This window comes from Eptatretus burgeri, chromosome 3 (genome assembly GCF_056783735.1).
Source record: "Eptatretus burgeri isolate ZD-2024b chromosome 3, Ebu_testis_v1, whole genome shotgun sequence".
Classification (NCBI taxonomy): Eukaryota; Metazoa; Chordata; class Myxini; order Myxiniformes; family Myxinidae; genus Eptatretus; species Eptatretus burgeri.
The window spans coordinates 112,268,334-112,291,458 of NC_140963.1; the positions used below are offsets into that span (position 1 = coordinate 112,268,334).

Sequence of the window (23,125 nt, forward strand, 5' to 3'; positions counted from 1 at the left end):
AGGAAGTTTTGCACCAAAGGTCATAATCCGTGAACTTTGACCTTTAAAGTTCACAAAGGTCAAATTTGCAAAGTTGTTGAAGGAAACCGGGTTTTCGACATTTTGCAGCTAATAACCTGTCACTCGTACCACATCATGTTGATCATTTTTATAACTTGGTTAAACATTATCACATTGTCTCATCCTTGACTTCTGAAACGATCTACATCGTCAAATACCGCTCGTGAACCATTGTCGTCTTCAGACTTGTTTATTTCAGATTCATCAAGGTTTCATCTTTTACAGCTCACACATAAGCACTCCAGGTATTTTGATCGTTAGTGCAATAGTACACTGCAAAAAGTTTTGACTGTCATGATAAGTATTGAGATACATCCTTCAGTTAAGTTTTGGTTCGAATAACCATGTAACAATGTGCAAGGTCTTTATAACCTAACTTTTGCCGTTTTCATTTTTTTCGGCTATTTTAACTCATTAACATGGAAGACAACCAATTTTACTCAAAAGAGAGGTGCACCACAAGTTGATTTGGAGCAATGTACTTTATAATATGCCAAGAGGACAGGAACCAAAAGCTTACAACATCGACATCAACAGGATTGAAGACAAACAATGATGTCCGACAGGTTCGGAACAAGTTAAGTTATGGAATGGCAATTTCCAGAGACATCACCAGACCTAATTGACAACTGCTGTGAATTAGCTGGCTTACGGACTGTCGTTCATCATGCACAAGTAAGGAGAAAATCAAAAGATTGAAGACACTTGATGGCAAATCACAGCAATACAAACTACTGTTCCACAATCAGTTCATCTACTTCAACCGCGATGCCACAAGTACAGTTACGGACACAGTCAAAACCTGTTCAGTGAAATCGCTGCATATTTTGCCAATAAACCACAAAATAAAAAAATCTTGACATACAGGAAATGCAAGTGAGTGATGCAATACTTGCAGTTGCTATGTCTGACCACATAATGAGGGTCTGGCTTGCATGTGTCAATGATCCTTGCACTGCTAATGGAAAAAAATCACTTGAGCTGTTACATTAAATTTAAACGCAGAACACAAAAGACAAAAGAAACAGCCACACAAACAGATATGGCAATGCTGCGGCTTTGCCAAGAGTTGGAGCAATCAACAGAGCATGGCGATATTGTTGAGTTAGCATAGGTGTGGGGTTGTTACAGATCTATAGCCCAAGAAACTAAGGTAGAAATCCCATCATCGTTAAAAAGCCATCTAGCAAATATTCAAGGATAAACTGGTTGAGATGGTACATGGAGTTTCTTCGAAGTTTTTGAACTCAGTGATCAACTATGAACAGAGCCTCGCAATGTCCTTGTACCCACACAATTTTGGCATGTCCCCCATATCTGCAATGAAAAGAAATGAATAAACTGAGCTGACTCTTCCTGAATAACAGCATGACAAGGAAGATTCATTTCTGTCTGTGGTTCATGTTTCACTGTGCTTAAGAAGCAACATCCGATCACAAATTAAAGTTAAAAATGAACACCTTCGCAAAAAGGAGGAAAGGGCCATACAATGTGTACTGAACAGCCTGCACATGCTTCTCAATCTAATTACAGGTGGCAGAAACTCTTATAACAGGTTGGTTCAGATACAAATACCACACAAAAGGAAAGAAACATAAACAAATACGGCTTCTCAGTATCGCACAATATCTCATGTACACAGTACATGTCGATAGATAGCTGACACCCAAACGTGTCGGTCTTGGTAGCACACTTCACCAGGTCACTTGTTGCAGAACCCACAACAGAACCCACAACTGTGAAGTCGTCACGTCACTTCAACCTGACTCGACAAGACTCATTCTCCATTGTCTGCATGCCAATGTTTAGAATCAACTGTTGCGTCAGTGTGTGATGTTCTGGTGCTGTTGTTGGCATATTTTGATAAAATGCCACGTTTTTATTGGTGGATCGATGAAGGCTGGCACTGCCAAATCTCCAAGATTTATTCCTGCAGATGACATCCTGAGTATAGCAAGCTTACTATTCCACAACTGTAAAGAATAATCGGATTTCACTCGATTACTGCATGCGACGGTGTGACATACCTATTTTCTCACTTCAAGTGAACTGCTTGGCCCATGTTCAAGGAACACCATTTGGTGCTGAACAGTCAGAGTAAAGGTGACATCATCGATTAAATAATCAAGTCATCAGAGATCTTCTTTTGCAAGTTGTATGGATTGTCTTATGCCAACAGTTGTGATCAGGCCCGAGTCAAGCTGTTTTGCATGAGGCTAGCTTAAGAAAACTTCCCTCCGACATTCGATGCAACACGATTCCACATTAAGCATGCCCACTACAAAGCGAGTACCTGGAACCAATCCCATCCCCTTCACCTGTCTCTCCCATGTGTAACATCTATGGGATAGACTCATAAGGATGAGAAGTTGTTTCGAGAGCTACTCTCGCTCTCTCACAGAGATTGTGCCCTGTGGGTGCACAAAGTGGTGCCTGAGTATGTGCTGCAGCTGCAGAAAGTTAAGATTACCTTGTACATAAGGCTGCAAGTGTTGGACCACCGACAGCCAGTGTCAGAACATTTTAGAAGACTAAACATGGAGAACTGTTACACTGATTCTTATCTGTGTAAGATTCATTATTTAAGATGAGTGGGATTTTACACAGACCTATAGGTGTGTGAGATTGAGGGGAGGGTTGGGGTTGGAGTTGGGTATAAAGAAGCTTGAGTTCATATTTAACTGAGATTAATGTATTAGATCCTTGTTGGCATCACAATAATATACTCAAAAGTTATTGCGTTTTGGCCTGGCAACAAAGTTTCCAATGAGAAACGGAAGGGATTCTTCACCAAAATGCAACTTGCCTGCCAGAAATAATCTTTTGTAAGCTATGTTGTGTCATTTTTACAAATTCTGAATCCAGCATTAAAGACTCCATTGAGTGCATGCAGATGAAGACAGTTGAATGCATGAAGTATCTTTGCAACTATGTAAACAATGCCAAGTATATATATATATATATATATATATATATATATATATATATATATATATATATATATATATATATATATATATATATATATATATATATATATATATATATATAGACATTGTCGCGAATTCGCGCCCGCCGGCGTGCGATCGGCCACGTGACTCGAATCGCGGCACGTCGCCCACCGGACGGACAATTCTGTCGTGACCCTCTCGGACTAACGCCGGGAGCTAGTCACGGGTGGGCCTTTTGGCCTCACCACGATCGTGCCAATCGGCCACCCGTGTGGGATAGGGTTGTTCGCCAAACTCGACCTACCTAAGTACCCACGCGGATGGTAAACCGGGCGATCGTACCTCGCCGCAGGTCGACTCCGGACATGGGCCGCTTAAGCGGTCCGTTCCATACTATCGGGATAACCGAGCGGTGTTATCGTCGGCCTCGACGGTTCCGATAATTTATCGGGCGTATTAAGCCCACGACGAACCCGTTATGTGAAGCAAGATGGAGATTCAAATGAAGGAAAGGACGCAGCGAAACGGGGAACAATCGGACAAGCACATTTTATATGGAAGCACGGAAGGCACGTATATTACAGTCACAGGGATACAATAAAAGCAATACACGTATTTACAATCACCGTAAAGAAACACAAGCAAGGAACGATGCAGAGCTACAACCGAATATGACTTACTACACAGAACACTTATACAATTTTACTTCCCCCAGACTGGTGCCACACACACACGTTTACACAGAACCCAAAAAGAAATGGAAGTTGCGACTTCCCTGAGCGTGTCGAGTCCCTCTCCGACGTCCGTCGACGTGGTCCCGCCTGGCCGTGACTCCGTGCCCGAGCGTGGTAGGCGAGGCCTCTCCGGCGTGCCTCGCGCCTGCACGCGTTGGCCACTCGACGCCACGGACCGAGTGTTCGGCGCTATCCCAGCGCGGATGGGGGGGGGGGAACGTGGATGCCCAAAGTCGGGAATGGTGGACGCTCCTTCCCGTCAGCGGGGTTTTGCAACTGCCCCACAAAAGACCCCGCTAGCGGCCACCAGGACGAGCGAGCCGGAAGACGAGAGCAACCACGAAGCAAGTATATCCACCGAGCAAGAGCATCTACAAAACTGCTTCCCCCGTCTCCGACTTTTATATCCTCGGAGCTCCGCCCTGTTGCTCCGCCCTGTTGCTCCGCCCCGTTCTTTACTCCACCCCCCTTCGAGGCGCTTCGAGAAAGGTCTCGAAGAGGGGCGTTCCTCCTCCCTGGCCGCGTCACACCGCGCATCCACCAATCGAGCGCCAGCTGCCCTCCCCTCGCTTCTCTCCCCTCACACCAAGCGCGGAGAAGAATGGCGCGAAAAGCCCACCGAGCGCCCTTGTTGGTTTTTATTTGAAATAAAAGATAGAGAAAGAAAAACGACTGACTCAAAGCGTCGCAGCCCGAATGAATCATATTTATTTCTTCTTAACTACGGGTTTGGGGCTAACGACACATGTACTTAAGATACCTCACCTTTGGGACCTGGATGGTGGTTTGCGAATTTCCACAGCCGTAACAAAATATATACATATATATATATATATATATATATATATATATATATATATATATATATATATATATATCAGCCATTTTGAATTATAAATGTGGGATTCAAAAGCATTTAAACCTTCCAATAGTTGTTAGTCCGGATTTATATAATTGTATTCTGGAAAATAATGTCATTTTACCATGACACTGTCGGCATTAGAATCATTTTATTGGACTGGTACCGGTTCTACGACCCCAAAAAAGTAAAAATAGGGTAACCATTTTGAATTGAGGATTGAAGGGTTAAAATCAAAAAATTTATTCTGGGAAACACTTGATTTAAAATGAGCATTCTTTAAAATTTAAAGTTTGCATTAATGCCAGCCGTTAACACGAAATGCTTCCATCACCCTTTTCTAGCACATTTTGTTCCAAACCTGACCTGGTCTATAATGTGTTCTCACCCCTGTCTGTTTGTCTGTTTGTTTGTTACTTGCGAAAATCGAAGCATTTTTTAAGTATATTGGTCGGATGGATGTGTTATTTTGGCTATCTGTTTGGTTGTCTGTCTGTATATCAATTGCCTACAGGTCACAGTTTTAAACAGATCTTTATGAAACTTCACAAATTGGTAGAGTTGGTCATAAGCAAGAAGCCTCATCATTTTAAGGTAAAAAGGTCAAAATAGGTCAAAGGTCAACAACTTAGGACGATTTCTGCAGTCCTCAATTTTCATCCAATTTAAATTTGAAGAGGATTTGCAGATTTGGTCATTGAATTCAACCCCCAATTATTTTTGACGTACAAAGGTCAAAAGGTCAACAAGGGCCAATTTTCTAAAATCATTCATTTTCTTCCGATTTACTTGAAATTTTAACAGGGTTTGCATATGATGTCATTGAATTCAACCACACATTATTTTTGAGGTCAACATAGGCCAAAGGTCAACAACTTATGTGAGATTTCTAAAATCCTTAATTTTTATCCGATTGACTTGATATTTGAAGAGCATTTGCATATCAGGTCACTGAATTCAACCACCAATTATTTTTTTAAAATCAAAATTGTTTTACGTATTTTGCAAGTATTAGGCTATGCATGACATCCTTCTTAATTGGCCAAAAAATATTTTTTGGCAGAGTATGTTGGTCTGTAGCATTTGTTACTTCGTGGAAACAGTTTTCGCGAAGTATATTTATCTGCAGCGTTTGTCACACGATTTCTGGCCACAGTTTTCAAGCAATCTTTCTGAAAACATTTTCTGTGTGTAGGGTACAGGCTAAGGACAGCAACTCTTAATTTTGGTAAAGATCCGAATCCGGATCCGGATCTGAGAATTTTTTGAGTGATTCTTCACCATTGAGAGATTAGGGCCAAAAACTATATATAGCACAATATCTCAAAAGGTTATTGATGGATTCTGACGAAACTTAGTGCACAGGTTGGGTGTATGACAAGGACGAATCAATTACATTTTTGGTGAAGATCCAGATCCAGATACGAGAATTATTTAATTTTTAAATGATTCTTCACCTTTGAGAGATAGGACCAAAAATGATATATTGCACAATACCTCAAAAAGTTGTTGGTGGATTCGGATGAAACTTTGTTGACATGTTGGGTGTGTGACAAGGAAGAAATGATTCAATTTTGGTGAAAATCTGAATCCGGATCCGATAATTTTTAAGTGATTCTTCACCATTGAGAGATGGGCAAAAAGGATATACATATGACATGATATTTCAAAAAAATTATTGGGCCTGATATGTTATCGATCAGTCATTACGTGGGGAAGGTACAGTATGTGCTGTACTGAGTGCCCTTCTAGTTTTCTTATATGATGCTATTTATCACTTTCTGCAATAATGTTCTGTCAACAAAGTTTCTCGGTGCATTTGGTTTTCTTAATCTATTCGTTTGATTGATGCAATTATTTTGATTTTATCATTGCCTGAAGTTTGGGACAAATCCAGTGTCTTGTGCTTCGGGTGCAATGGGAAGAAAAAGGTGTCGAAGATTTCTGCGCACCAAAAAGTAGTAATCATAGTCAAACCAGATTCCGTGCAGAACAAGCTTAAGGTGAGAAACTTAGTGTAGTCGATAGTAGAAAAATCGTGCAAATTATGATACAAGCATCAAATTTGGCATTTCTGTTCTGCAGGGCTTTCTGATCAAATCTGCCCGATTGGCCATTTGAAAATCCAAATTTTGAAAAATTAGAAAAAAAAAAAATTTAAAGCCACAGCTGGCTGAAATTCTTGAAGCGCAAGTGAACATCCCAGACAGAGAACCAAGGGGAGATGCAGTCATCATTGATGGCTCAGCACTTATCAATGCCCTACCTCCACGTACTTCAAAGATATTTGATGACTATGCGAAAGAAGACATCATCCCAAAGGTGGAATCCTATGGTGCCAGTTCTGAGAGGGTGGACGTGGTGTTTGATGTGTACAAGAAGTCAAGTCTGAAGTCCGAGGCAAGGTCGAAAAGGGGGCAAGGAATCAGAAGAAGAGTGACAGGAACCAGTAAGACCCCAAGTAACTGGAGAAGCTTTCTTCGAGATGACAGCAACAAGACTGAGCTGTTTCACTTCCTTGCGGAAAAGATGTGTGAAGCACAGACGACAAGCACAGTCATTGTCACAAAAGGAGAAGATGCCATTAGCAACACAAGGAAGTCACTAGATGCTGTGTCTCCATGTTGTCATGAAGAAGCTGACACTCGAATATTTGTACACGCCAGGGATGCAACGACGGATGGTAGCAAGTCCATTATCATTAAGGCTAATGACACGGACCTACTCGTCATAGCAATATCTGTACTGCCATCCTTACAGGAACTAGGTCTTGAGAACATGTGGATTGCCTTTGGCCAAGGAGCCAAGGCGCGATGGATTCCAGTCCATGAGGTAGTTTCTGCAATAGGGCCTGAGAAAGCTCGAGGGATCCTATACTTCCATGCGTTCACTGGATGTGAGGTCGTGTCTGCCTTCCGCGGTAAAGGGAAGAAAACTGCATGGCAGACTTGGAATGTCTTTGATGATGTTTCTGAAAAATTCACCAATCTCAGCCAGCATCCAACATTGATTCGTGATGTTGACTTTTTTTGAAGTTTTTTTTTTTTTTCAAATTTTTCAAAATTTGGATTTTCAAATGGCCAATCAGGCAGATTTGATTAGAATCCCCTGGAGAACAAATGTGCCAAATTTGATGCTTGTATCATCATTTGCACGATTCCTCTAAAAAATTGCTGTTATCTGCCCCCACAAACTCAAGCCGCTGTCACACCTTGACGTTTTAGCCAGCGTATGGCAACGTATCAAAATGTATGTAAAACGCTGGCATATGCTGAACTATTGATGTTTTTTTCAGTTTTTGGCGTATTCATAATGAGTTGGATGTATGTATAACGTATTAGTACCATACACAGAACGTTTCGATAACATATAGATAGCTTATATCAACGAATGCTTAGCGTGTTGTTGGCGTTCACAACCTATGCCCAATGATAGTCCAACGTATGCATAGCGCGGCAGCGTATCGCCGACGATCACGTGGGGTAGCCTATTAAAAGGTTACCGCTCGACGATTCAAATCAGAACCGCACTAGACATCGAAGTGTCAAGGCCCTGTCACACCTTGACGTTTTAGCCAGCGTATGCCGACGTATGAAATTTTGCCGAATACGCTGGCACATGTCGAATACGTTATGGGTAAGTTTTGTATACGTTAATAGCACGCTGAAGCACGCTAGCATTCGTCGTAGTACGCTGAGCACGTCGACAAATTTTAAACATGCTCAAAATTTTTAGACGTATGCCAGCGTATGACGCACACTTTCTGCATACGCTGGCCATAAGTTGTAGGCACGTTATGCGATCGTTGACACACGTCAACACACGTTACTTGTAAGTTACTCATAAGTCGAAACACGTCGAGGTCATGTTTCGTGTACCCGAAACTTTTTTGTAACCTATGATTAACATGCTTTGAACCTATGTGTAACGTATCTCTAACGCATATTGACGTATGTAGATGTATTTGACGTCTTCCGGATGACCACGGAACTTACTGAACGTGTTACTAACTTACAGCTACCGTATAATGGCGTATTGGCAGCGTTTAGGGGAATTGGTATATAAAAATGGGCTTCACAGGAGGAACCCGTAAGTGTTTCAGACTCCATGGTTTTTTTTTTTACCTTCGCAAACTTTGTTGCGAAGGTTATGTTTTGATCGCTGTGTATTTATTTTTTTATTTGTGAATATGTGTGTTTGTTTGTTATTCGCATAACTCCAAAAGCATTGAACTGAATCGCAGCAAATTTGGTGGGATGAATGGTTATTATCCGAGGACCATTTGATTAGATTTTGGGAGCGATCGGGTCAAAGGTCAAGATCATGAAAAGGTCAAAATCGTCTTTTTACCAGAGCGCGGTCAATTTGTATCCAATTTGCATGCAACCAATGCCAAAATGTTCAGAATTCAATGCCCCATCTTGTGATATGTGACATGACACAATGACGTAATAACCCTTATTAGCGGTTGGGAGTCAAAGGTCAGGGGGGATCACGACATTGCAAAATGTGCAGTTTTAGTCATAACACGGTCAATTCTTATCCGATTTGCATGAAACCAACACCAAAATGTTGACTGTTCTGTTCCCCACACTCTAATACCAATTACAAAATTAAGAGTACAAAGGTCAATGTCGAGGTCATGCAAAGGTCAAAATCGTTATTTTGCAATAGTGCGGTCGATTTTTATCCAATTTGCATGCAACCAATGCCAAAATGTTGTGAATTCAATGCCCAATCTTGTGATATATGATATGACATAATGACGTCATTACCTTTGTTAGCGGTTTGGGTCAAAGTTCAGGGGGGTCAATGACCTTTATCATAACGCGGTCAATTATTATACAATTTGCATGTAAGTAGATTCAAAATGTTTAGAATTCAATTCCCTATCCTGTGATGTGTAATATTTGATTTCTTATAATGTGACCAGTTGTCATCAGATTGACTTGACACCGACACCCAATAAGGTTAGGGAGTTCATACAGAAATTGTACAATGTACGTGAATCAGTGTCAAACAGCAGGAAATTTAATGTTTTTAAGCCATCATAACACATATGAGATGGCAAATGTGGTATGGGATTAAATACCCTCACAATCAACGGTTTCTGGGGGGGGGGGGGGTGTGCAAAATGTAGCGTTGGCGAAGGTATGCGCTCTACTGAGTGCCCATTCTAGTTTTTTGTTTGTTTTCTTTTCTTCGGCATGACGGTGATGTATGTTGACACTTCGATTTCTCGTGTGGTTATGATTTAAATCGTTGAGTGCCAGCCTATTAATTATATTATATTAGAACCGCACAAGAAATCGAAGTGTCAACATCACCGTCATGCCGAAGAAAAAAAAATGCAGTCTGGAACACTGACGCTAAATATTACCTCGACGTGTTTCGACTTATGAGTAACTTACAAGTAGCGCGTGTCGACGTGTGTCAACGATCGCGTAACGTGCCTTCAATTTATGGCCAGCGTATGCGCAACGTGCGAGTCATACACTGGCATACGTCGAACAATTTTGAGCATGTTAAAATTTGTCAACGAGCTCGGCGTACTACAACGTATACCAGCGTGATTCAGCATGCTCTGAACGTATACAAAACTTACCCATAACGTATTTGACGTGTGCCAGCGTTTTAGACAAATTTTCATCCGTCGGCATATGCTGGCTAAATGGTCAAGATGTGACAGCGGCTTTACCATCGATCAATATCGCTGCCTTGATGGAATCGAACGTACCTGTTCCCAGGTGAAATTGTGATGATGTTTTGACCGCAGGCTGCCCCGTTTCTGTGAATCCTTGCACGAATTATTGATCTTTGTTCCACCCCTGTACCTGTTCTCTCTCCTTGTCCCTTCTGCAAACAATGGACCAATGAGCGAGCAGTTTCGTTGTTGCTCACAATTTAAATATTAAAGTAGAGGGGGAGCACTCGGGAGAGTGCAAAACCTCGGCCGCCAATACTGCTGGGTCACTCAAGTGAACCTTATATCAGGTCAGGTATGGGAGCATGTGCCAGAACAGCTCATCGCTGCGTCCACTTTCCGCCGGTACTCCAGGGGCCTCCGTCTGGCCATCCCCCAGGCAGATGCCAGGCCCATCCTCATCTCCTTGAGATGATGGTCAACCTGCTGCAACCACGAGGCACGTGGTCGGCCCACTGGGCTCCTCCACTCATGAGACTCCCTCACTGAGAGAATCTGGTGAGCAGGATCAGCGTCAGGAAAACGAGCCACATGTCCATACAGCCGCAACTGACGCTCACAGACTATGTAGGCAACAAATCTCATCCGAGTCTCTCTCAGCTACCGCTCGTTGGACACAAAATCCGACCAGCGATAGCCAAGGATTCTCCGAAGAGACCTGGTACCAAAGGAATTAAGTCTCCGTCTCAGACCATTGGTCAGAGTCCAAGTCTCGCATCCATAGAGCAAGACTGGAAGTACCAAGGACCTGAAGACTTGGACTTTCGTCCTCCCGCACAGGTACCGGCAGCGCCACACCCCATGATCCAGTAAATCCATGACTCCCCAGGCCCGACCCAGACGTCTATTGACCTCTGACTCGCAGCCAGCAGAGACATGAATATCACTGCCAAGGTAAGTGAATCTCTCCACGAACTCAACATCCTCACCACAAACAGACACAGACAGGACAGCAGCATCTAAGATGTCACCGAAAGCCTGGATCTTAGTTTTGACCCAAGAAACCCGTAATCCCAGTGGCTCCGACTCCTCATTCAGCACCTCGAGGGCCCCCAAAAGGATATCTAAAGTCTCTGCAAAGATGACTGCATCATCTGCAAAATCAAGGTCCGAGATCTTGACATTCCCAAACGATGCACTGCAGCTTGATCTCTCCGACATCCTCCCTAAAATCCAGTCCATACAAGTGCTGAAAAGTGTGGGGACCAGTACACACCCCTGACGAACTCCAGTATCAACTGGAAATAAGTCAGAGATGGTACCACCACACTTCACAGCACTGTCAGTACCAGAGTAGAGTTCAGACATCAGATCGATCAGTTTTGGTGGCACCCCACGAAGACCAAGAATCCTCCAGAGGACATCCCGATTCACTGAATCGAACGCTTTACAGAGATCAACATAGGCTGCAAGCAGCCCCTGCCGAAACTCTCGTCTGCGTTCGGTGAGGACACGAAGGGCAAGGATACGGTCAATCGTTGACCTCTTTGGTGTAAAGCCTGACTGCTCTGGACGCTGGTGCTCAAGCAGATGGTGGCGAAGCCTATCAAGAATTATCCGAGCAAAGACCTTGCCCGGCACTGAGAGCGGCGTCACCACTCGGTAGTTGTTGCAGTCTTGGCGATCACCCTTCCTTTCCAGAGAGGGACAACAAGGCCCCTCTTCCAGTCAGTTGGGATGATGCCTGTGTTCCAGACAGAGCACAAAACTGCATGCAACAACACAAGTGCAGCACTTCCACCAGCCTTGAGAAGTTCAGCATGGATGCCACAGATCCCTGGAGCTTTGCCCCGTTTCAACTGGTTCACCGCAGCCCGTGTTTCCACAAGCGAAGGTGGATCACAGTTGATTCGAGGGTCAGCAACAGGGATTGTAACACCCTTGACGTCCAACTCGACAGCTGGGGGATCAGCCTGGTACAACGGCTCAAAATAACCGGCCCAGCGGGCCTTCACTTCAGACTCCTCTGTCAAGAGCCTACCACTCTCTGCTCGAACTGCAGTGCTCCGAGGGATGGGCTTGGATGAACGCAATGCGCGAATTCCCCTGTAAGCGGGACGAGAATCACCTGTCCACAGGTGATGCTCTACCCCCTCACAGATTCCTCGCACATAGGCCTCCTTGTCCACCCTCAGTGCACGTACAGTTTTACGCCTCAGCTCCCTGAACAGCTCAGCTCTGCCATTCTGCCTGACCCTGCGACTTTGGTCAATAGTATCCAGTGTCCCTTGAGAGACAAAATTCTTCTTTGCCCTGCGGTGAGCTCCAAGACATCCACCGGCAACATCAAGGACGGTGGTCTTAAAGGCACTCCACAACTCTTCAGGACCCCCCAAAGCACCCAGACCCCCCAAGTGTCCACTCAGCCTGTTCGCAAACTCCTCAGCTACTCTCTCATCCCTGAGCTTGCCAACATCCAGCCAAGGCTGGGATGGAACCATTCTCCAGGATTTAAGGTGCAGCTTTAGAGTTGCTACAACAAGCCTGTGGTCAGTATTGAGGAAATGAGCACTCCGGTAGACCCTGCAGTTCTGGATCATCCTCCAACGATCGTCAATGAGGACATGGTCAATCTCCTTTGCCACAACGCCAGCGTTGGAATACCAAGTCCAGCGATGAGCTTGTGGGCGCTGAAACCATGAACCGGCCACCCTAAGTCCATGACTTCTTGCAAAGTCAAGGAACTTAGTGCTATTCTGGTTCATAGTTCCTGACCCATGGGGACCAACACACACCTCATAACCATCCCTATCAGTTCCAGTCGATCCATTGAAATCCCCCAAGACTAGAAGTTTATCTCGTCTGGGGCACTGATCAACCACAGACTCGAGCGTGGCGTAAAATGCATCCTTCACGGTGAGATCACTCACCTCAGTCGGAGCATAAACAGAGACCAGGGAAATGACACCTCAGGAGTGACGAATCCTTAATCTCATAATACGCTCGTTGACCGGTGTTACCTAAATTATCATTGGGGTCCGCTTATTGGACACAGCTACAGCAACTCCTTGGGTATGGTAACCATCAGAGTGACCAGACCAATAGTAGGTGTAACCACCCACCATTATCTCGCCGCAATCCGGTCTCCGAACCTCAGAGAGAGCTGCAATCCTGATGTCCAAACGCTTGAGCTCAGATGATAACAGAGAGGTGATCATCCTCTCTTTGGGATAGGACATTCCAGGCACCCACCCGAAGGGACCGCCTCAGGTTAACCCAAGGAGACCGCCGTCTGGTGGACGACACCTCAGCACCACTCCGACACACTCTCCCGCAATCTGACCCAGGGATGTTACCCCGTGGTTTCCCTCCTATCATCAAAGATTGGGGGTCCCGAAGGCTTTGCCCCAATCCTGTCATCCGGTGAGCTGCCCTGCGAAGGGAAGCTGCACAGGAGGTACTCCCACGGAGTGGGTTTTCAGATTTTTTTGCATTTTTGCATTTTGCGGAATGAAGGGTTTTACGGTGGCCGGAGTGCAAATCCTGCCACCAACCTCCTCATAAAAAAAGTAACCCAACTGCAGGAGGACGTCCGCAGACACAGTTGGGCACTAGATATGGATGGCCGTTGGCTCACAAGGAGCTCCTCCGCCCTTTGACAGGTTTTGTTATTAATCCTGCTGGGTGTCCATATCCAAACACCCTCCTCACCAGAAAACCTGGTGGGGGAGATGGTTTAGTCGCCGACAACCCGACCATGGAACAGGTTAGTACAGGTTTACATGGTACCTGTAGCAGGTCACAGATCGAACCTGACCTGACATAAGGTCCTTATATCTTATATCTTATTCATTAAATATGATGTCAACAGTGCTGACAGTGTTATCGTTCTTTTCTCCAACATTTTTTTTGGGGAAGGGGGGGGGGGGTTGGAAATCACTTAAAACATGTAAAAATGCAAAAAATAAAAAATAAATAATCGAAATTTTGTTGAAAAAAAAAGTTGCAAAACAATTTTTTTGGGGGGGTTGGAAAATTACTTAAAACATGTAGAAATGCAATTTTTTTTCTTTTTTGGGGGGGGGGGTTGGAAATCACTTAAAACGTAAAAATGCAAAGAAAAAAATTTCTCAAACTTTTTGGGGGGGGGGTTGGAAATCACTTAAAATATGCAGAAATGCAAAGAAAAATTTTTTTCTCTCAATTTTTTTTTTTTTGGGGGGGGGGGGGGGGTTGGAAATCACTTAAAACATGTAGAAATGCAAAAGAAACTCTCTATTTTTTTGGGGGGGGTTAGAGTATTCTTTGGGGGGTTGGAAATCACTTAAAACATGTAGAAATGGAAAAAGAAAATTCTCTATTTTTTGGGGGGGGGTTAAAAAAATTTCTGGGGGGTTGGGAATCACTTAAAACATGTAGAAATGCAAAAAAAAAAAAAATTCTCTTTTTTTTGGGGGGGGGGGGGGTTGGAAATCACTTAAAACATGTAGAAATGCAAAAGAAAATTCTCCATTTTTTTGGGGGGGTTAAAAAAATTTCTGGGAGGGGTTGGAAATCACTTAAAACATGTAGAAATGCAAAAAAAAAATTCTCTATTTTTGGGGGGGGGGTTAAAAAAAATTTCTGGGGGGGGTTGGAAATCACTTAAAACATGTAGAAATGCAAAAAAAAAGTTTTTTTTTCTAACAATTTTTTTTGGGGGGGGGACAAAGTCCAAAATTTAATGGCATGATCCTTAGACCATACCTAACCCCCCCCCCCCACCAAGTTTCCTCGAAATCCGTCGAGGAGTTTTTCCGTAATGCTGTTCACAAACAAACAAACAAACAGAAAGGGGTGAAAACAGGAACCTCCATCCATCTTCGAAGATGGTGGAGATTAATAATCTTCCTCTGACTCTCCTGTTCTACATTCCGATCTGCACATTATTATCTGTCTCTTTATCCTTTCGAGAAACCACCTGTGGAGCATCTCACTGTCATCTATGGCTTCTCAACGTAAGAAATGAATGGATTACCTTTGTTTTTTGTTGTTATCGTTCATGTAAACTGTAAAGCCATGATACAATGAACGTTTTAAAAACTTTTGTTGCTTTTAACCAGTTGTGGACGAAACTTGTGGTCGAAGAAGTTGCTCTTCTGGTTTCTTATGTTTCTCATAAAGTCTTATGGGTTTCTTTGTACTTCGCGAGATTTCATCATCGATATGTTAATATGTCCATCTGTCTATCGATCTAAACCGCCAGGTAATCCGTGGAAGTCAGGCGTTGTCTATGAAGTAGAATGAAGAACTAGTCTTGCTGGTGAAGGCTCGTGTGTATTTGCGTTGTCGGACAGGTAGAACAAGACGTACAGTGAGGGTTGTGAACCGCCATTGGAAGCTTAGAGAAGCCGACTTTTCGGGCGTTATCCCTTCAGAACAAAAGAGAGAGACGGAATGGGGGTGAGGATTGATATATGGATATGTTGGTAGTGACAAGTGAGTCATAGGTGTATGTGGCAGAGTGGGCACAGAGATCAGGGAGCTCGTGCGGATTGAGAAAGAATAATTTTGACAGGGACGATTAGGGTTCACAGGTTAAAAGTCACGGGGATTACAACTGAGGGTAAAGTGAAAATAAACAAGTATCGGTCCATTCGAAGTCCACCGCCCCATGCTAAATAAATAAATAATTAGAAGGGCACTCGGTAGAGCGGATACCTCCAGCACGTAATGCCTGATCCACTAGAACATATCAGGCCCAATACATTTTTGAAATATCATGCTATATAATATGATATCGTTTTTGGCCCAATCTCTCAATGGTGAAGAATCACTTTAAGAATTAAATAATTCTCGTATCCAGATCCAGATTTGGATCTTTACCAAAATCGAATCATTTCGTCCATGCGACACACCCAACCTGTTTACCAAAGTCACGGGGATTAGAATTGAGAGTAAAGTGAATATAATCTGGGGAAAAAAGTGACAGAAAATATAAACACACCAAAGCAACTTTAACAAGGGGCTGATAATCTAGGTTCTCTGCCTTTTGGGTGGCTATGAGGAATAGACCAGTGTAATATGAAAGTCAATCTTGAATGGTTTTTGAAATATCACATGCACAAGCCAAGTTACCTAGATGGTTGCCAGGGAAACAGAATTCAGTCGATCACAGCCATGATTTAATCAGACTGAGATATAGATAAGAGCAATATGAAAGCTAAATGCTCAACGAATTTTGAAATATCACGTGCACAAAAGTACATCAAAGGATGACTGGTCATGGACAGATGATTGTTCGGTAGAATGGAGGTCATTTTAATGTCCCCATCTCCGACCTTGTCGGAGGTGTGGAGGGCAACTGTATCTGACCTTGTTGGAGTGGCGAGGGACAATCATTTTAAGGTTCCCCATCTCCGACCTTGTTGGAGGTGCGAAGGACAAAAAGTGATACAAGTTAATATATATATATATATATATATATATATATATATATATATATATATATATATATATATATATATATATATATATATATATATATATATATATCTGGCAGAGTACCCACCCTCTGAGTGGGTCGATTTTGCGCATTATTTGCTGAAAAACTATTGTCTGTGTTTTGCAATTAGATTACAGATGTTTGTGTTGTGTACACCTAAAAGGTTCTGGATGGTCTTAAGGTCTAAAGCAGGGATTCTTAACCTTTTTTCCACCATTTACCCCCACCCTATGAGCTGTTCAAACTCATTGACTGGCTGATGTAATTTTAGCAAAATAATAGATAGAAAATAACATCATTTATTTTCCTAGTATTGTGCAATAATAAACTGTGATTTTAGACAAAACATGTTACACTCATATCAATTAATGTTACACACAATTAAAACAACAAAAACGAGTATCAATGAGATATACAGAACCTTCAGAAAGTATTCACATCCCTCAACTTTTGTCACATTTTGTGTTACAGCATAAATTTAAAATTGATTGAATTGAACTTTTTTGTCACTGATATACACAAAATACCCAATGATGACAAAGTGAAATTTTTTAGCACAAATTTATAATAAAAAGCTGAAATGTCTGGCATCAATAAGTATTCAACCCCTTTGTCATGACACTCCAAAATGAGCTCGGGTGCATCGAATTTCCTTTGATCATCCTTGAGATGTCTCCACGACTTGATTGGAGTCCACCTGTGGCCAATTCAATTGATTGGACATTATTTAGAAAGAAACACACCTTTCTATATAAGATCCCACAGTTGACAGTGCATGTCAGAGCAGAAACTCTAACATGAAGTCCAAGGAACTGTATGTAGAACTCTGAGATAGAATTGTAAGTTGGCATAGATCTGCGGAAGGGTATAAACAATTTATATGGTGTTGAAAGTTCCCAAGAGCTCAGTGAGCTCCATCAACAGGAAATGGAAAGAATATGGAACCACCTAAACTCTTCCTAGAGCTGACCGTTCGACCAAACTGAGCAACTGGGCAATGAGAACCTTGGTCAGGGAGGTGACCAAGAACCCAATGACCACTCTGACAGAACTACAGAGTTCCTTGGCTGCGATGGGAGAGCCTGCCAGAGGGACAACAGTCTCTGCAGCATTTCACAAATCTTTATGGGAGAGTGGCCAGACAAAAGCCACTCCTGATAAAAAGGCACATGACAGCACATGAAAAAGGCACGTGAAAGACTCTGTGGTCTAATGAGGAAAAAATTCAACTCTTTGGACTGAATGCAAAGTGCTTCATCTGGCAGATACCAAGCACAGCTCATCACCCATCGAACACCATCCCTACCATGAAGCATGGTGGTGGCAGCATCAGGCTATGGGGATACCTTCAGCGGCAGGGACTGAGAGACATGTAAGGATAGAGGGAACAATGAATGGAGCCAAAAACAGGCAAATCCTTGAGGAGAACCTGCTTCAAAGTGCAAAACACCTTAGACTGTGGCGAAGATTTACGTTCCATCAGGACAATGACCCCAAGCATACAGCCAAAGCATCACAGGAATGGCTTCAAAACAAGAACATGAAAGTCCTCGAGTGGTTCAGCCAAAGCCCAGACTTGAACCTCATTGATAATCTGTGGAAAGACTTGAAGATTGTTGTTCACCGACATTTGCCATCCAACTTGGCAGAGCTTGAGCAAATCTGCAAGGCCGAACGAGAGAAAATCCCCAAATCCAGATGTGCAAAGCTGATACGGACATACCCAAGAAGACTCGAAGCTGTAAATTGCTGCAAAGGTGCTTCCACAAAGTATTGACTCACTGGGTTGAATACTTATTGATGTAAGACATTTCAGCTTTTTGGTTCACGAAAAAATTTTTTTTAAATGTATTAGTTTTTTAGGGCAAAATTTTCTCGAAAAAATTGTTCCGATTCCAATTTGTTCAAACAATGGGGCGTTCGGATTCTGGGGGCACCACGGTATATTATAGTTCTAGTATATTCAGTTATATATACTGTTATATTTTTATTTCAGTAAAAAAAGAACTGGTATATATACCCACTCGTTACCGTCCGTCTGGCCGCACATTCGCCTTAGGGTCCCCTGCGGTCACCTTGCGGGTACCTTGCGTCTGCCTTGAAAATTCTATGGCCGCCGCAGGAACGCCCTAAGGTCACCGTGCAACATCAAATCAAAGACCGTACGGCAACCCCATGTTTTCGGTCTCCACAATTTCTAAATACCCCGTGCGGCTCCCTGAAAAATAAAAACATGTGTGACTGTGGAAATACTGCGGCCGCCATATAATTCCTAGTGGTCGTACATTTTGGAGACCCCACGGCCGCCGTGGCAAATGTGACCGAGGCCTTAGGGGGATTTAGTTCGCAGAATGGAGTGTTGGTGTGAATTGAAAAAAAAAAGTGAAAGAACCAATGAGTGAGTGTGGGACAGTGGGCCCAAGTGTGTGTGAATGGAGTGAATGTGGAATGCATGGTGCGAATGACTGAGTGGGGGGAGGAGTGATTCCCACCCAAGTGACCCACGTTAATGTTAGTTAGGGGGTTCATTAAATTTACATAAAGGAGGTCGTTCTGTTATTGGTGTGGAAAGAAGGCTCGAAACCTGTTTTGTAGGGTGCAGGAGTCCATGGACCGGCTGGGAGCATGGCTGTTAAAAGGTGAGTACCGATTAGAGAGCACCCCGGGCACCGGACTAGTCGGCCAGAGGAGGCGAAGGGTCCAAGGGACTGGGAAAGTGTAGTGGGCATGGGCAACCCTTGGAAAGGGACCCGTAGCACCAAAATGCCACGTGAGCATGGAAGGGGGGGCAATACCAGAGAGGGCAACCCCCCACGTTAATAGGGAGCAGGTAGGCTTGGAGACAGCCTCAGGGCCCGGGGGTGCTGTAGTTTGAAATTCGGCAGAGGGAGATTCGCTGCCAAGTGAGCCACGCTGCCCAGCCATGAAATTGTGCGAGGGCACGAAGGAAAATTGGAGGGCTAGGCCCAAATTTATAATGGACACCAACACAGGCGACGGGAATCATGGTTTTTAGAACCGATAGTATAAATGACAGGCGTTTTGGAAAGCCCCGGGGTAGTTTAAAGTTAATAAAAAGTCGGATAGTTAGGAGATGTACCCCTTCGCACCATCCATCCCTTCGCTCTCTGTAGGCCGCTGGACCCACCTTGGGGTAGATTGCTGAACTCTGAGGAGGCCATTCTGAGGCTTTGTTGGGCCTCGAGACAGGACGCTAGTCTTTCCCTATTCCCCTCCAAAAAAAGGAACTTTGGGGTTGGGAGTAGATGGACAGAATAGGTTAGCCGGACAAAGACAGAAAGTGGGTTAGGGAGACGGAATTATAAGAAAATAAAAATAAAAAGGGGCCAAATTTGGTGGTTTTGTTGTGGCAAATTAAGGGAGTGGGTATGAACAGAGACAGGCAAAGGCGATAGGTTGGGGGGAGACAGTAGGGTAGGTTCGAGCCCGTTTTCGGAGTGGCCGGCACCACCGCACTCCCTCCAGACCCACGCGGAATGAGACCAGAGGCCGGCCAGCTTCAACTGCCGGCCTGTTGTGCTGTATCGCCTGTTCCGCGTTTGTCTTGCCATGCCTTGTTCGCCTGCCTCTGCCATAACCCCATGCCTGCTGCCCTTTTGTTTGCATTGCCCCTGTGTCACCGTTCATCACCATGTGCGCCAGGATCATCCAGTTTTTGCAAGGACTGCCCTGCAGGCAGCCACATCATGGGGACTGCATTGAGCAGCCCATGCATCATCTGTATCTATCATTCTTGTGTTTTGCTTCCATCCATTCATTTCCATGAGCCAGAGACTGCAGTGAGCACCCTGGCCACCTCTTCTTGCACAGAGGAGCCAGAGACTGCATTGTGCAGCCTGGCTACCTCTTCAAATGGCCTGTGGGATGGCACATGGCATGCCGTGTTAGGGTGAGATGCCTCCAGCAGCTGGGGGGTAGGAAAGAAAGAAAGAAGACTCAAGGGGGACCTTTTGAGCAGGCCCTGAGGATGACTGACCTTCAGCTGCTGTACACTCACCCACACAAAACTGTTGACTTTGCTGTACCTTTTTCCTACAGATCACAGGTCCTGGGCCATGGTTAGTGTAAATAGATAAGGTAAAAATTGTAAATATTTTGCAACCCACCTGCATGTTTGTTGTAGCGCCGGCAATTTATTTAAGTTGTCCGAGTGAGTCTGATAGTTTAGTTGCGCAGCGCATTAGGTTATTTATTTTTGGGCATGAATGAAAAATGTCGCACTTAGGGATCCGTAGGTAAAATGTACTAGGTGAGAACTTACACATGCTGGTCACACGAAAATTTGTCGACTCGGGACGAGTCTGTAAAAAGGGGAGGGGGTAGTGTTGCAAATTTGGAAACTTACTGCACTCAACATTCAGTAGTCCCTATAGAACAGTTATATCGATAAGTATGTGTTTTATAGATAGCTTCCTTGCCCTTGTCTAATGGGAATTAAATGTACGTGCACTGTGCGTTATTTTAATAGTTAGGATTTTTACACCCCTTATAACAACAACAACATGCCTTCACCTCGCTTCCTCACACCGATGCTTTTGCCTTCCTGCATTCGACCACGTACGTGGGTGGAGTTTCCTCGGCCACCAGAGCTCTGACTCCGCCCTGGAGAGATGGAATGTTCCCCCCGACCAATGAGAGGCGAGACGTCTCAGACCTCGACTTTCTCATGAACCCTCGACCAATGGGAGGCAGGAGACACCAGACATGGACTTTCTCACGAACCCCGGACCAGTGGGAGGTGAGACGTCTCTGACGGTGATCCTCCCCCATGACACCCCATCCCGCAGGAGAAATGCCATATAAGAAATGCCAGGGCCTTGGAAAAGTCAGTCAGAGTCAGCGTGAACAGCAGGGTGAGCGTCAGCATCAGCGTCAGGGTTGGGTGATCGGGTTTGAGGTGCCAGAGATCGACTCATCTGGTCTGGTCAGCTTGGCAGCGATCGGGTTTGGGGTGCCAGAGATCGACTCGTCTGGTCTGGTCGGCTTGGAGTGCTCGGGTCATCTGTCGTCTCGTCCACCTGGCGTCCGACGCTTTGAACGGCATAGTGTTGCGGGTCCGAGTCCCCTCGAGCCGGATCGTCAAAGACCACACGAGGTGGACAGGTCCAAGCACAGGCTGTGGTCTCCAGCTCCCTGTCCTCAAGCTGGAAGACTTCAATAAAGACCATTGGGGTCCGTGTGTGTGTGTGTGTGTGTGTGTGTGTGTGTGTGTGTGTGTGTCTGTGTGTGGGCCCATCTTTAAGTAGCAACTACTAAGTGCCTTGTACATTGACTGCATTTATCAATAGTCGTGATAACTCTGCCCTTACATGCCCCCTCCTTTCCCTATTGTTAATAAATATACCCCGATTGTTAAATGTTTTCAGCTCGTTCTTGTTTATTCCTTCATTGACTTAGCATGCTGCATGTTGGGGAAATTAGCAAGGCCGTTGTGCCACCGTAAGGGGACATCTGGACTGACGGGACTTTGGTGACCGTCCGCTCAGGTCACACACGGTTCGAGCATGCAAAGCGGCTCATTCCGTACGGGTGCCGTCGAGGGTGTGGAGACTCGGTAAATCGCCACGTGGTCTCTAGGTATTTTGAAAATTGGTGAATAACCCTGTACCACGTGGTAGAAATATTGACCCTTCACGGTCCAAAAAGGGACCCGTACTTTTCCGGAGTTTTCCGAGAAGGTACGATCTAAATTCTGGGTGATTGGTCGAGCCGACTCTGCAGCTCCATCGAGCGGTCGTGCTCGCGGCTGACACGCGGCCCCGCAACAATGTCTGGGAAGGTAAGATTAAATTAAACAATCATAAAAATATACCGAATTCATGAAAATGTTTAATAGTTGGTTCAAGCGGATGTGGAAAAACTTGTTTGCTCTTAGAGATGCTTCTTGTTCCGACATTTTTGGATTATGAGGTTAATCATTTTCACAAAGTCAAGTTTTCAACCCAATAAAGAAGTATCAATTGCTCTCACAAGGTTTTAATGCGGGTCTTCAAAAAGAAGATTTCAGCGGTTTATTTAAACTTCAAAATAAACTAAATGATTATACCATTGAAGAATGATAATGCTGTTACGGCGCCGGTGTGTCGGCCGCGAGCTGACCGCTCTGGCGGAGCCGCAAGTCGAGTCAGCCCGACCGATCGCCCAGAATATAGATCGCTGCCAGGATAAGTCCGAGTCGACGGGTCCTTGTACAAGAACCGAAATACGCCAATGGGCAGACCACGTGGGGTAGGGTCGATTGCCAATCTTCAATTTACCTAAATACCCAAGTGATCCAACTTCAGGGGTATTCCACCCTCGACGGAACTCGTACGGAACAAGCCGCTGAGGCGAGCCGGTCCCGTGCGCGATTCCGAGCGGCTTAATCACCGA

The 23,125-nt window shown here is 44.3% G+C and overlaps 1 protein-coding gene across 2 annotated transcripts in view; it reads left to right on the forward strand.

The window, feature by feature from the left end:
- Window positions 1-15,097: 15,097 nt before the first annotated feature.
- LOC147030746 (sulfotransferase 1C2-like) overlaps window positions 15,098-23,125 on the forward strand; it is an 81,565-nt gene continuing 73,537 nt past the window's right edge. Inside the window, exon 1 of one of the 2 annotated variants that reach the window (XM_085875112.1) lies at window positions 15,098-15,245. In XM_085875112.1, the coding sequence (XP_085731238.1) occupies window positions 15,233-15,245 (13 nt within the window). In that variant the 5' untranslated portion in view covers window positions 15,098-15,232. The remainder of the gene's footprint in view (window positions 15,246-23,125) is intronic. The other variant, XM_085875114.1, reaches the window with a different exon arrangement.